Below are 15,685 nucleotides of genomic sequence, written 5' to 3'. Positions count from 1 at the left end.
GTTGATGGATAATGACTGGAGAAAGGACTGTTGCTTAATGCGAGAACTATAACATCCTAGAAATCACTTACTTTTAGAGAGTCTTCATTTTACATCAAGAATACTGGGAAATAGCAAATATCACACATCTGGCAAGTTCTCCCTGATGATTTGAAACCAGTTCATGACCCAGAAGATGAGTGTTGAGATTATTCCCTCTGTGCTTTTTGGGTCTGAGATACTGAGATTTCCTTGGGAAACAAAAGCCCTGGCTGATGGAACATCATCTTGACAGAAACTGAAATAATCATCTACTTCTGATAAAATAATTAATGATTTAATGATCTATACCACAGACCCTTGTTTTAATATAACATTTTTTAATAACATATGTTGGCAGTCTATCAATCATCTAAAATTTGAGTATCAACTCTACTTTCATTTTCAGACTGTTTCTCCATAAAAAGACAGTAGCATATTCTTATAAGTTAAGTACATATAACACTGACTGTATATTATGTTCTTGGTCAGTCTGTATGAAAAAGGTGACATTTATACTGGACTGTGAGAGAGAGAATTTAGAAATGTAGAAATAGTTGTGAATCTTTCTGCTAACAGGTAAAAGCATGAACAAGGCATGGGGATAGGCAAGCGAGGGGATTTATGGGCAAAAACACGGAGAATGTGAAGAAGAACACACAAATTTGGAAAGGTAAGTTAAGGCCAGATAATGAAAAAGCATGAATACTAAACTTACAAACTGACCTAATGCTGGACATTATTATCATCTGGGTTTTAAGATTACAATGATAACAGTTTTTCAAAAAGATTTAAGTAAAAGCCAGGAAACAGAGAATAAGTGGTCTTTTTTTCCCCCCAAGTGAAACATTATTGTTCAATGACTTTAGTTTGGAAGTCATGAAAAAAATAAGATCTCCTTAACTGAAATTCATTTATCAAAATTATGTTTTAATATGCATTTCATTAAATGGATAATTTGCATATACTAGATAGTGAATTCTGTGAAGATCTGATATCTTCTAAATCTCTATGCCTTTTCAAAGTTCAGTGCTAGTAATGTACACATAGTAACAACTCAAAAAAGGATCTGCCAAATAATCTCAAGGAATGAAAATATGCTGAAATTCATATGCAAAGCGAAAAAAAATTCATATACACATCTGGAGAAACAGTTTAAAAGCTAAAATAAATATAAACTTAGAGGGAGGGAAAAAAGCAAATGCAAATACATGAAACATTGAAAGCGGAAGAAAAACAGATTTGAATACTGGCCATCTTACTGTATCACTTCTCTCAAATTAAGTAAATAACATTAAATAAACACATAACTAGTAAGATCTATGAGAAGAGGGCTGAAGTCATGAACTTGACTGGAAAGAGTAGGAATTTAAGGAGTATGATAACAGCTTACAGCCTATAACGGCCCTTTCTAATTCTTAAAATTCGAGGCTACCAAATCCTCTCATATTTCAAAACAGTTAATTCAACTGAGTTACTGTTTTGTTTCTGCCACTGCAATGGAGATTTCTACTGAAGTTTTAGAAATAATATATCAGGGATTTGCTTCAAAATATTCCAGTGCATACACAGGTTGTAGGAGTTTGTGGGTGGCAATACAGAAGAAAGAAGATTGGCTATGACTGCTGAAGACTGATGACTACTGAAGACAGGTAATGGGTAGGTGGGATTGCTACACTAGTTTTTCTACTTTTATATATATTTGAAAATTCCCAGTTAAAAATGTTACTACAATTAAATTAAAAGAATGTTTCTCCTATGAGATACTACTGCTGGTAAGTTGCTTCAGTCATGTCCGACTCTGTGCGACCCCATAGATGGCAGCCCACCAGGTTCCACCATCCCTGGGATTCTCCAGGCAAGAACACTGGAGTGGGTTGCCATTTCCTTCTCCAATGCATGAAAGTGAAAAGTGAAAGCGAAGTTGCTCAGTCGTGTCCAACTCTTTGTGACCCCATGGACTGCAGCCAACCAGGCTCCTCCATCCATGGAATTTTCTGGGCAAGAGTATTGGAGTGGGGTGCCATTGCCTTCTCTGATGAGATATAGTGTATTTATTATAAGACAATTCATATGGAATCCTGTTTTAAAAAAAACTCTGATGGATCATCACATTTGCAAAACTGTGGCATAAATAAGACATTTTTACTATATATTTCTCAAAGGAATATGAGATGAAGTAGGTTGTTTGTAGTTGCAAACAACGGTAATGAGATATTTGCCACAGATCCTACAAGGCTAGATCTGAAACACTGTGACAACATGCTGGAGGTGCTGGAACCAGAAAAATCTGAGTTTTAAAATGGCTCTGCCTCTGACACTAGTTTGATAGTGACACTGAGTAATCACTAATATTACTAAGACACAGTAGCCTCTTCTATCAAACAGAAAATATTGATTCTCAAGGGCTTCCCTGGTGGCTTAGATGGTAAAGACTCCATCTGCAATGCAGGAGACCTGGGTTTGATCCCTGGGTTGGGAAGATCCCCTGGAGGAGGGCATGGCAACCCACGCCAGTATTCTTGCCTGGAGAACCCCCATGGACAGAGAAACCTGGTGGGCTAGTCCATGGGGTCACAAAGAGTCAGTCATAACTGAGGGACTAAGCACACGGCAGGGTTGGGAGGAGTAAATAAAATAATACAAGTACAATAGTAGAGTGCCTCGTATATGTAAAGTGCTCCATTAACGTGACTTTTTTTAACTGCAGTGGGACAGTAAAATAACACCTGCTAAGAGCACAGGCTCTGGAACTGGAATGTGTTGGGTTTTATGAGGTATGACCTGGGGCTGGTTATTCAACCACTCTGTACATTAGCTGCCATACCAATAATAAAGGATAAAAAAAAGAAAGCTAGAGTTCTAAAGAATTTCTGTGTAAGGACCACATAAATTAACAGTGCCTGGTGCACAGAAAGCACTTCACAAACTTGGCCATTATTATGTATATTTTAAAAAGAATGCTTTGCTTGGTAAAAAGTGGTATCAGCCTCATTCTCCTACCACTATTAGAGCCAGCATTTCCATTCACACACTCTATCATACCAAATACTATTACAGTCAGGTCACAGGATAATGTGACATTGATTTGGAGATTAAAACTAAGGAGAAATCTTTGGTTTTCTCTATTATCTCTTAACCAATGAATTCCCAATACCACTGGATGATTAAAAGTAGTAGGTGATAGGTCAGAGAAAGACAAATATTCTATGATATCACTTATATGTGGAATCCAAAAAATAACACAAATGGACTTCTTTACAGAACAGAAACAGGCTCACAGACACAGAAAACAGTTATGGTTACCAAAGGAGAGGGGAAGGGATAAATTAGAAGTATGGGATTACCAGATATACATCACTATGTATAAAATATGTAAACAAGGATTTACTCTATAGCACAGGCAACTCCATTCAATATCTTATAATAAACTATAATGTCTGAGGCTGTACACCTGAAACTACCACAATACTGTAAATCAACTACAGTTAAATTAAAAATTTTTTTAAATTAAAAGTTTAAAATAAAACCAATAAAATGATAGCAATGTAACAGAACTAGTATAAAATTCTGAGAATAAAATTAAACCTGCAACAATATTTCGTAAAATATTCAATACTTAAAAAAAATATTCACTACTCAAGAATGCTCTCTTTAACCTAACCGTAAGTTTAACACGGTCTATTTCACTTCTCATGCCCCAGACGTGGACTCTTTTATATGCTGCACACCACCACAAGCAAACTCTATACTCCCCAACCATCATTACCCAGAAGTGTTTCTGGGTAATGTTGATAGATCTAATGGTAAGATCTACTTTCTTCAATAAACATCTGCTGGAAAAACAGAAGACCCGTTATTTTCTTTTGATATAGCTAGTTTAAAGAAAAAGTACCAACTGCAGTGGTATCTGACTGTTATAGGTGAGAATTTTGTGAAGCCAAGGGTCCTCACTTACAGTATGCACTTGTGGTGGTCGGTGATGCACTGTGAGCTGAGGTCCCGTTGATCCCAGGGTTAATCCATTGTTTACAACATATGTAGTTGCTTGAGGCACTCGGACTGTAACACCTATAAAAGAAAATGAAGTGATAGAATTCGAATTCTATTCTAAATTTGGTAGAACACTGAATTAAACATTTAAAAATCAGTAAAGTGATGTTTTTAAAATTCAAGAGGAAAAATACATCTAACCTAGAAATCTATACTCATCAAAAGTATCATTTGAGCATGAAGATAAAGAAATTCTCATATATGCAAGCTACCAAAATAAATAGTCTACCTCCATGAACTTTTCTTCAAGTGGCCATTCAAGAGACAAGATCAGCAAAGGACAACAGGAGATCCAGCACAGGAAAGAAAGAAATGCAATCCATACCCAAAATCCTAGCACACTGAAACCCTGGAGGTACACATAACATAGAAGGCAGATAGGCCAGAACGGAGCACTGTGACTCTAAAGATAGAAAACATGAAGCTCTCTTCACAAAGATCTCTACTGCCTCCAGAACAGGCAAGTTAATCTTGCCTCATTTTAACAAGGTTCCTCTCTTCCTTTCCATGCTCTGCTGATCAGCTGAGGATACTCATTTCATCCAACAGAAAACTTTATACAGACATCAGGGCAACAAAAGCAGAAAATTTAGAAGCAGACTTACTTGGTGGTATAGTGCGTAAGAATTTGTCTGCCAATGCAGAGGACACAGCTTTGATCCCTGGTCTGGGAAGATCCCACATGCCACGGGGCAACTACTGAGACTGTGCTCTAGAGTCCAGTCTACTCTACAGCTGCAACTACTGAAGCCCGAGCCCCTAGAGCCTGCACTGCACAAGTCACCGCAATGCGAAAGCTGAACACCACAACTAGAGAGTAGCCCCTGCTCCCCACAACTACAGAAAGTCATGTGCAGCAATGAAGACCCAGTGTGGCCAAAAATAAAATTTTTTTTAATTAAAAAATGGAGAAAATTTAGAAGCCACTCATAGCTCAGCCATATTTCTGCCATATATCTAGTACTGTGGGTACTTTGCCTGGGGTGAGCCCTGTTTCCCAGAATTCATTTAAGACACTGCTGAAGGATTTCCCCAGAGAAAGCTCTTGTAAACTTGAGAAAGCTAAAGCCAGAATGTGAACTAGAGACTCTGTTTAGTTTATTTTCTCCTATAGCCATCACCTAATAATGGCATGACTGAAGTTTCAATAAACAGCTGGATTTGTCCCTGCTTGTTAAGTTTTGCAAAACTGAATATTTTTAGTGATACCTATAGAGATTGCAAAACCATACAGAAAAACAGAAAGTAAGGGTGATGGTTACCTCTGATGGAAAGGGAAAAGGATGCAATTAAGAGCAGGTATACATAGACTTTTGGATTCTGATAAAGTTCTATTTCTTAGCCTAGTGGAAGGTTCATATGTGGTTCATTTTGCTATTTTTCTTTAAGCTTTAAATATATCCTTTATATAAACTTGTTTGTATATTTTGAAACTGAAAACATATGTTTCATATATATATGTGTGTGTGTGTATATACACACGCACACATACATACATACACACACACACAGAAATTACAAGTTACCTTAAACATTTTCCCATCACACACACACACACACACGGAAATTACAAGTTACCTTAAACATTTTCCCATCACACACACACACACACGGAAATTACAGTTACCTTAAACATTTTCCCATCTTTTATTTCTCAGCCACATTCCATACCTTTAAGACTCTCATTGGAGGCTATCCTTTACCATTATCTCCATATGGGCTAAGTCACAATTGATCATTCCCACTTTAATTAGGCAAGTTGTCTCTAAAGTATGGTATAGACCAACATCAACTCAAGTAGGCCATAAATAATTAAACTGAAGACAACACACAGAACACAAATTAGATACCAGTCCATTTTTTTCTGGTTAACTCTCCTAAGAAAAGAAAATGAATGAATAATAGTTTTAGTATGATATTGAACACTTCTTGCTGCATCTAACATCAATATAAGCCACTCCAACTACATGCAAAAGAACAACATAAACAGGAAAAGGGTCTCTTACTGTTTTGAGGATTGACCTGCCGAACAGCAGGAGCCTGCATAACAGTCCCTCGCAGGGGAGCCTGAGCTGGTGGTGCGGGCAGGGTTGTATAAACCACCTGGTGGTTTGCAGGAGCTCTTGGTACAGGGAGTCTCGTGGTCACCTGAGTCACTGGACGATGTGTTACATTCACGGTGGTTGGAGCTAATGAAAAGCAGAAAAATAGATTTAAGATGCAGTAAATTCTATGTTAAGTAAGCCATATTAAATGACAATTCACATTATACAAAATCTAATTTACTACAATAGACAAGAGTCTCCTTTTATAATTGTGAAAAAGTTAAGAATGACAAGGTCAACCGAGGTTAATATTAGTACAATCCAAGTTTCAGAAGAAAAGAACACCTCAACCATGTCCAAGGCCCTTCCCACTCTAGTCTGTCTAGATAAATAAACAAGTGAAGATGAAGAAAGGGTTTAGACTTTGGGGAGTATGATCTTACAGGAGTGACTTAGAAGGGGGAATTTTCTCTTCTTCAATGTTAAATTATTCTTAGCAGAGTGGAATTTTAGGCCCTCCAAGCCTTCTACTGATGGGTATAAATTCAAAAGAGTAACTTGTGGTCCCATAGTTCAAAAAACTGACTGGCTGCTATAACTAACGGGTTCTTCGGATGAGTCAAATCACCCCCATTCCAAACAATGAAATACCCATTAAAATACACGCTTCTTCGTTCTCTATCATGGCATTCCCCTAATTTATGTTCCAGAGAAGATTAATGCCTCGAGTGATATTAACATATATTTATCAATAGTGAGTTCTAAAATGTTCACCGACAGCATGGAGTACAAATAATGATTTTAAGGAGTTAACAATTTTTTGTTAAAACTTTCTGAATTAGAACTACATTTTACAAATGACATGTTAGCTATATAATACAAATCAATAATCAATATACTTTCCTATGGAAAAATAGGTTCTACAATAAAACAAATTTGGAGGTAAAAACTGTATACAATAAAGATAGAGAGACTCCTTAGCCTTAACTTTCAACATGAGTCTTTACAAAGAAGAAGAAAGTATATAAGGAGGAATATTTAGCTCTTCATCTCTTTATTTCCCATTTTATTATCTATATTATTAACACTTCTTTCTAAATCATCTAAATTGACTGTCATTTTATTTCACTGGATAAAATTCCATGTAAGCTCAATGCTTTCCTTAATGAGAAAAGTGTTTATATAAGCATTTCACAGATAAATTTCTTAAGCAATGGGCTATTTTATGAAGATGATGACCTGTCTTAATTGGCTTCCAAACAGATTAGGAGATACAAACTACATCTTGAAAATGTCTAATTAATAGCTTCTTGAGAGGTAGGCAGGGAAAATATTAATGGTTATCTTCTGACAGTAGTGTTAGGCCAGTTAAAACAATTTCTAGTTAAGAATCACTGAAAAACTCTTGTTTGATCAATTATAACATCTTGGTTATAATTAAAATAATCATTATATTCATCCCTTTCAGAGAAACTGCATTCATTTCTGCTGTTTACACTGTCAGATAACAAAAACATATATAGTTTAACTCTTCTTTATAACCATTCTGTATCAGTGCTGCTAGTTTAAAGACTGTCTGCAAAATTAAGTCACACTGCATTCAAAAACACGCTTTGTCTTCAAAATGACAATGAGGAATACGCCAATACAATTTTTTTTAAATAAAAAATAACAATGAAGATTATTCTTAATCTTATCTTTTAAAAAAAGTTATAGCCTTTATAACTTATTACTAACATAATTAGGATTAAAATCAAGTTCATCTCAAAGGAATGTGAAGAAAAGGACAAAATATCTGCAAAAGACATTATTTGATAAAGGACTCATCCAAAACATACAAAGAACTCCTAGAACTCAACAGTAAGAAAATGTACAACCCAATTAAAAAGTGGACAAAGGATCTGAACAGACACCTCACCAAAGAAGATGAACAGATGGCAAACAAGCACAGGAAAAGCTGCTCAACATAATATATCATCAGGGAGATGCAAATCAAATAACAATGAGATTCTACTATCCCTATTAGAATGGTGAAAATCTAAAACACTAACAATACCAAATGCTGGTGAGGATGTGGAGCAACAGTTCCTTCCTCACACTCACTGCTGGTGAAAATGCAAACTGGTACAGCCACTCTACTCTGGCAGTTTCTGCAAAACCACATTCTTCCTGTATGATCCAGTAATCATGTCCATTGGTACTTACGTAAATGAGCTAATTTTCTGTCTAACCTTTCCACTCAGTTTCACAGTCATATTTCACAACAGGCAAAACTAAAGTTTCAGCTCAGTGATTCAGCAAGTTTACCTGTAGGTAGTAAGTGTATGGTTGTCTGAGATGGTCCACTTGTTGGCACTCCAGATGGTTGAAGAGGTGGTGCTGGCTGGATGGGTTGCAACGGTCGAGATAAAGGCTGAGAAGAACTCATGGTTGACACAGGGGTATGATTTACCTTTTTAGGGTCTGTTAATTAAAAGTGAGGCAATATGATTACTGATATATTAGATATACAAGTTTATCTTTGCCATTCAGTTGCATTTTACCACTAAGAGAACAATTTCATTGTATTTTAATTAAGTGTACTTCTGCCAATGTGAAAACCAAGTCGGAATCTTAAATAATTCACTGTTGGTTCTACCACAGATTTTAAATCATATTTAAAGAAAATATAGTTGTAATTTTTTAAAAAAACACGAAAAGAATCCTACTTTTAATACAACAAGCTTACGGCTTTAGCAGCAGCTACTTTAATATTTGAGTGTTGATGAAGAAAATGCACATTAGATGGGAGAATGGTGGGGCAATGGAGAGAGATTCTAAGAGGCAGGGGTGCTACAAAGGGAAATGGCAAGAATACAGATGACAAACTTATATTTTACTTTTTTATCCAAAACCAGCCCTATCTGTGTCCTCTTACAAATAACCAGTATTTACTTTTGTGCTCTAGGAAATTTCTTTCATTAAGATTTGTGTATTAAAAAAATATAAAAGCAATACAGAAAATTTGAAATGTTTAAACAGTAATCAGACAGGCATGAATTCGACCCCAACAAATGATGACATAAATCTTCCAATTTTATATCAGTTTTATACAAAAAACCTGACCTTACTGTCACATAATGAATTGTATAGCTACTTAATTTTATTTTCCTAAAACCAACTGAACTATCTTATTTCCTAAAATATAATTTCTTAAAATCTCTAGTATTTTTTTAAAAATTAATGTCTTAAAGGTATAATAACATCTGATTCTACTAGATTTTTCACATGCATTATATAATTACCACCATAAAGCTTTACAGATATGTCTATGAATAAACATCCCTGGTGGCTCAGATGGTAAAGCATTTGTCTACAATGTGGGAGACCTGGGTTTGATCTCTGGGTAGGGAAGATTCCCTGGAGAAGGAAATGGCAACCCACTCCAGTACTCTTGCCTAGAAAATCCCATGGATGGAGGAGCCTGGGGCAGGCTACTTACTGCCCATGGGGTCGCAAAGAGTCGGACATGACTGAGTGACTTCACTTTCACTTACAAAGTTATTTTGTACAGTCAAATAAGTTTGAGAAATACTCTATGAATCATTCTTGGAGATTTACATTGTAAATCAGCACAGTAAAGGTTCAGAGATATCTGTATTAAGGAAAAACACCCATATAATTTTAACTCAGCATTTTCCAAGCATATTTAACCATGAAAGTTTATTTACAGAACACCTATTAACACTGTGGAAGAATAACTTGGAATATTGTTCAACAGCTAACCAATATAATTTCTAAATATCATAACTCAGAATAATACTGAGAATTCTGGGTATATATGCTTTTTAACAATATCTTGATTTAACGCCTATGTTAAAATATACATATACACATATGGAAAAATTGTTTAAAGTTTAAAGACCTAGATTTAATTCGTACTCTGAATCTATCCTCAATTCTAAAACAGGCATTACAGGGTTATTGTAAGGATCAAGTGAAATAACAGATATAAAAACAGAAGTATTCCATAAGTTAAATATTCTCCTAGTTGCTCTGTTTTCCTTTATGCTTTGTTAATATTCTCCCAATATTTGATTTCTATTTCTTAATTCTAATCTTAAAAACTCTTTCTAAAAAGGATACAGACAATGCTGTCAAGATTTGCACTAAGTATAATGAGTTAAGAGAGAAAAATGGTACCAAAGCATTCCTTAGTACGATTACTTATATTTAAGTACCTTGCAAAGCTCCACTCTCTTCATCATCCATTGTGAGATCAATGACACCACCTGAATCACTGCTTGTGGCTTTTCCACTCTAGAAAACAAAATATTTGCATTTTTCTATGGGAACTCTGGTAGGCATAAGGAAAATAAAACGATACTGAGGGGAAGCAATGATAATACACAGCCTGGTTCAATCCGGACCCCTAAATGACTTTACCTAAAGAGTGTTTGTCAGAATAATGACCCAAGGATACACATGAGTCAAGTATCTGCCACCAAAAAAAAAAAAAAATCTTCCACAATAAATTATTTTCTTTTTTAATTATATTGTCAATTACATAGAGCTATTAGAGTGACTATCAGGTGCTTTAAGTGATTAAATGTAAACATAATTCATTTCTAATATTTAAATGTTGACCAAACCTACACTAAATTATCAACATTAATTCACAAAAAGACCAAAGGCAACTTTCAAGCCAGAATTAGGTTACATAAAATAATCTATTTTTCTCCCTAACAAATGGTACGGTATCATAGGATGTAATGTGCTATAATCAGATGACATCCAATTTGACCAAAGTCGACTCATTGTCCAAAATTATTAGAAATGTAGTTAAAATTTTTTTAAAAGTATATAATGGCAACAAAAAAAGGAAAGCAGTACAACATAGACCTAAAGAGCCAAGATCTTCTAGTTCCAACACTTACAAGTTACATGAACTTATGTTAAAATGTCATTTTTTTTAATTTCAAAAAATTGGATATGAAGTCTATTATAAGGATTAATACAAATATGCATTCAAAAAGCTTAACACCAGGCATGACACACAGTAACCGCTGAATAAATGCTAATCATAATTACTTTATGATATATTTACAGTCATGTCAACTCCAAATGATTAAGGTTTTCATCTACAATACTAAAGTTTTACAAAATTAAAGAAAATGTTATCTTGATGTTAGATATATAGGCCAAATTCAAAGACCATGATGTAACTTTAAATCTTACAATTATAAACCTTTTCTATGATAATGACTTCACAGAAAATGACTTGTTAATAAGCACCACAAACCTGTAAAACCCAAAATGAAAAGTTCTTAACAAACCCTTGAAGAACATAACAGAATCCACTTGCTACAACAGATCTATAAGATCCACTTGTCCAACTAAGGTCCACTTTTAAAATTAAATTTTAAATTCATAAAAAATTACTAGAACAACAGGCAAAGACTAGTAAAGTAGAAACCAACTAGAAATAAAAGATAGTCAATAAAAATAACTCCAAGAGGAGCCAGATGTTGAATTTAACAGACTTCAAAGCAGCTGTTAAAAATATATTCCAAGAATTACTAGAACAAATAATCCCAAAACTTACGTGGGATCATAAAAGACCCAGAATTGCCAAAGCAATCCTGGGAGAATAGAACAAAACTGGAGGCCTAACACTCCCAACATCAACAATACAACAAAGTTATCACAATCAAAACAACATGTGGTGTTGGCATAAAAACAGACATGGATCAATGGATCAGAACCGAGCACCCAGAAATAAACCCACACACCTATGGGCAACTAATCTTTGACAAAGGAGGCAAGGATGATAACAATGGACAAAAGACAGTCTCTTCAGCAAGTGGTGTTGGGAAAGCTGGACAGCCACATGTCTATCAATGATGCTGGAACATTCTCTCACTATACACAAAAGTAAACTGAAAAACGGCTAAAGACTTAAATATGTAAGACATGACACCATAAAGCTCCCAAATGAGAACGTGGGCAAAACTTTCTCTGACATAAATCACAGCAGTGTTTTCTTAGGTCAGTCTTCTGAGGCAATAGAAATAAAAGCAAAAATAAACAAACGAACCTAAAAAAACTCATAAGCTTTTGCACAGCAAAGGAAACCATAAACAAAAAGACAACCTACAGACTGGGAGGAAATACTTGCAAACAACACAACTGACAAGGGCTTAATTTCCAAAACATATAAACAGGGTATACAAATCAATACCTAAAAAACAAACAGCCCAATCAAAAAATGGGCAGAAGACTTAAACAGACATTTCTCCAAAGAAGATGGGCAACAAGCACATGAAATGATGCTAATACAACTAATTATCAGAGAAATGCAAATCAAAACTACAAGGAAGTATCATCTCAAACTGATCAGAAGGATCATCATTGAAAAGTCTACAAACAGTAAGTGCTTGCGAGTGTGTGGACAAAAGGGTACCCTCGTACACTATTGGTGAAAATGTAAATTACTGATGAAACCACTATGGAGGAAAATATAGAGGTTCCTTAAAAAACTTAAACTAGAGTTACCACTTGATCCAAACATCTTATTGCTGGGCACACATCCAGAGAAAACTCTTAATTCAAAAAGATACACGAACCTCAATGTTCACAGCAGCACTATTTACAACAGCCAAGATACGAAAGCAACCTAAATGTCTATTGACAGATAAATAGATAAAGATGTCTCTCTTACACACACACACACACACACACACACACACGGAATATTAATCAGCCATAAAAAAGAATGGACCTAAGGATTATCATACTAAGTGAAGTCAGAAAGATATATGATAACACTTATACATGGAATCTAAAATATACAAATGGATTCACTTACAAAACAGAAACAGACTCATAGACATAGAAAACAAACTAATGGTTACCAAAGGGCCAAAGGCAGGGAGGGATAAATTAAGAGTCTGGGATTAGCAGATACAAACTACTATATATAAAGTAGAAAACAGTAAGATTCTGCTATATATCTAAAGGAACTATATTCAATATCTTCTAATAACCTGTAATGAAAAAGAATATATACATATGTATAACTGAATCACTTTGCTGTACACCACAATCTAACACAACATTGTAAATCAATTATACTTCAATTTTTTAAGAATAGACAACAGACAACAGAAAAATTAAGAGTATTAAAAATCAACACAAAATTAAAGTAGGGAGAAAAGTACCTCAAAACAAAAAAATAGATGATATATTTTTAAAATTATAAAACAGACCTAAATTCAACCATATCAATGACTAAACCAACTAAATGGAGTGAAATTTCCTATCAATATTAGGGATTGTCAGATAAAATAACACATCAAAAATCAAGAAATAAGTAGTTTTTTCCTCCTAGATACTCACTTTAAATACAAATACACAAGCATACTGAAAAAAAAACTGCTGTAATTACATTAATGTTAGAGAAGATACAAAGAGTAAGTCTTATAAAGATAAAAGGGTCAGTTTGTCTATTTCTTTTTATTGTTTTAATGTTCTATTATAAGGTGCATATTTTTCTATAGTATATAATCTATAATAGAAAGAGAAGGTCTATAATCAATGAGCTAATCTACTGAATTGTATTTTTATTTATCATAACTTGACTGATAAAATTCATCTATTATCACATACAGTAGTCTCCTGTTTCAATTTTCTTAAGAAATAAAATCTAATTATTGCAATAATTATTAATAGCAAATAAAAGATAGTCATGATAGCTGGAACTGTTTCCATCAGGCTCTATATTAATTAACAAATTTCATCTACAATAATTTGTGGCTGAGATCAGTATTAGCCATATTTTATAGGTAAGAAATCAAATCTAAGGTTTAGATAACTTACTCAAGCCTTACATATTAGGTAAGTTACAGCTGCCAGACTGTCTGACTCTAGATCTTATTATTTCTATGTCACTAGGTTCATGCTTTTCTGCCATCAATTCTGAGAAAACTTATGTAATCAAGAGACATTACATGCCTATACCTGCATTTATACATATTACCGAAGTTCTGAAACTGCTAAAAAACATCTTGTGTCAAATAGGTTTTAATACTAAGAATCTATTTTATTAAAAAGTTATTTAATCATGTGTCTTTCCCCCAAATGACCACTCCCATCATATGAACACTAAGAAAATTTCAAGAAGGCAAAGATATTGGCTTTGTAGGGTATTTTTTTTATACTAAAACAAATAATAAGATCATATTTAAAAGGCAATAAGAATATATTTGAAAGGCTAGAATAGGGTACTTGGACAACTGCAGAGAATGCCAGTACAGAAGACCTGGCTGTTCACACACATCTCTCCAAAGGAATGTGGGAACTACCTTAAGGTTTGGTTGGCTACCAAAAATGTGGCCCTTAAAGAGTTTACATAAATTATTGATAATTTTCTTATGTACCTTAAACATGTTAAACAATGAACTGTGTCATATTGGCTTATCAAGGTTGATCTGCACAACACCAAGACTGATGGTGCACACCTGGTTTCACTGTTGGGAGTCCTGAATTTTGACTGCCATAGCTGGTTACACAGAAAGAAGCAGCTGTCCAATCAGCTCAGGCTGTGATACTCAGTCAGGCTTACCTGGGCAAAGACTTTGTAACTTGTTACTTAAGGTAAAAACCAGAGAGAAAGTCCCTCCTGTGCAGTGCTGGTTAGGGAAAACATGGAAGCCTCAGCCTGACTGTACTTGATCCCAGTTGATGCTTATTTTTTTTCCCTGCTGGTTTGGTTCTCTATTTTTTGCTGTGATAAACCATAACCATGAATATAACTTGTCACAGGTTTTATGAGTCCTTCTAGCAAATCAGCAAAATTGAGGTGGATCTCAGGTCCCTCCAAACAGTAATATAAAACTACAGATGCAGCAGAAAATGATTTCTATACTGTTTTACAACATATGATGGTGGTTTCAATAAATAATGTTTTACCACATAAAATACATTAGTAATGTACTACATGAAATGAGATGTATGAATAAAATATGTAATAACAATTATATGGAATATGCTAATAAATACTTATTTGGAAGACATTAGAGAAATCTTCATTCAAGGACTACAAAAAGAGAATATTTTATATATCTTTAATTATTTTCTCATTAGCTATGTCTGAACAAAAATCATTTCCATACATGCCATCTAGATTCCTTCCAACTTATGATAGTCTTAGAAGTGCTCAGAAGTACAACCAAGTAAGACTTGGCATAGAAAAAAGAAGTTATCTGAGTGGTTAGAAAGCTAACAGTGTAAAGAATCACAGGCTACCTATTTCACACCAGATTCTATTTGCTACCAAGTAACATACAGGGTAAAAAGCTAACAGCAATTTCTTAACATATGTTTTTAAAAAACTGTAGTGTTACATTATCAAAGTATTTTTGCACAACAAAACTTTTATCTATAACCCAAAAAGCCAATAAAGCATCAATTTATAACTAGCAGCCCATATATATTTCCATAATAATTTCTTATATAATAAAACTTGCATATTATAGTTACTATTTAAATCCATAACTAGAACTCATTCAAACCTTTGATCAGGCATGACT

General features: G+C 34.4%; 1 protein-coding gene across 5 annotated transcripts in view; it reads right to left on the bottom strand.

Moving 5' to 3' along the window:
- The window catches only part of LOC120858881 (activating transcription factor 7 interacting protein), a 115,993-nt gene that overhangs the window by 4,661 nt on the left and 95,647 nt on the right, over positions 1-15,685 (bottom strand). For 3 of the 5 annotated variants that reach the window (XM_040235231.1, XM_040235233.1, XM_040235232.1), the window contains 5 exons: positions 10,337-10,415; positions 8,424-8,579; positions 6,078-6,260; positions 5,922-5,948; positions 3,977-4,089 (listed from right to left, as the gene is read on the bottom strand). In XM_040235231.1, the coding sequence (XP_040091165.1) occupies positions 3,977-4,089; positions 5,922-5,948; positions 6,078-6,260; positions 8,424-8,579; positions 10,337-10,415 (558 nt within the window). Of the gene's footprint in view, positions 1-71; positions 231-3,976; positions 4,090-5,921; positions 5,949-6,077; positions 6,261-8,423; positions 8,580-10,336; positions 10,416-15,685 lie in introns of all 5 variants that reach the window. The other 2 variants (XR_005719963.1, XM_040235234.1) reach the window with 2 other exon arrangements.

The sequence above is a fragment of the Oryx dammah genome, unplaced genomic scaffold (assembly GCF_014754425.2).
Source record: "Oryx dammah isolate SB20612 unplaced genomic scaffold, SCBI_Odam_1.1 HiC_scaffold_29, whole genome shotgun sequence".
NCBI classification, from domain to species: domain Eukaryota; kingdom Metazoa; phylum Chordata; class Mammalia; order Artiodactyla; family Bovidae; genus Oryx; species Oryx dammah.
The sequence above is the reverse complement of the archived record's forward strand: the minus strand, read 5'-3'. Positions and strand labels throughout refer to the sequence as shown.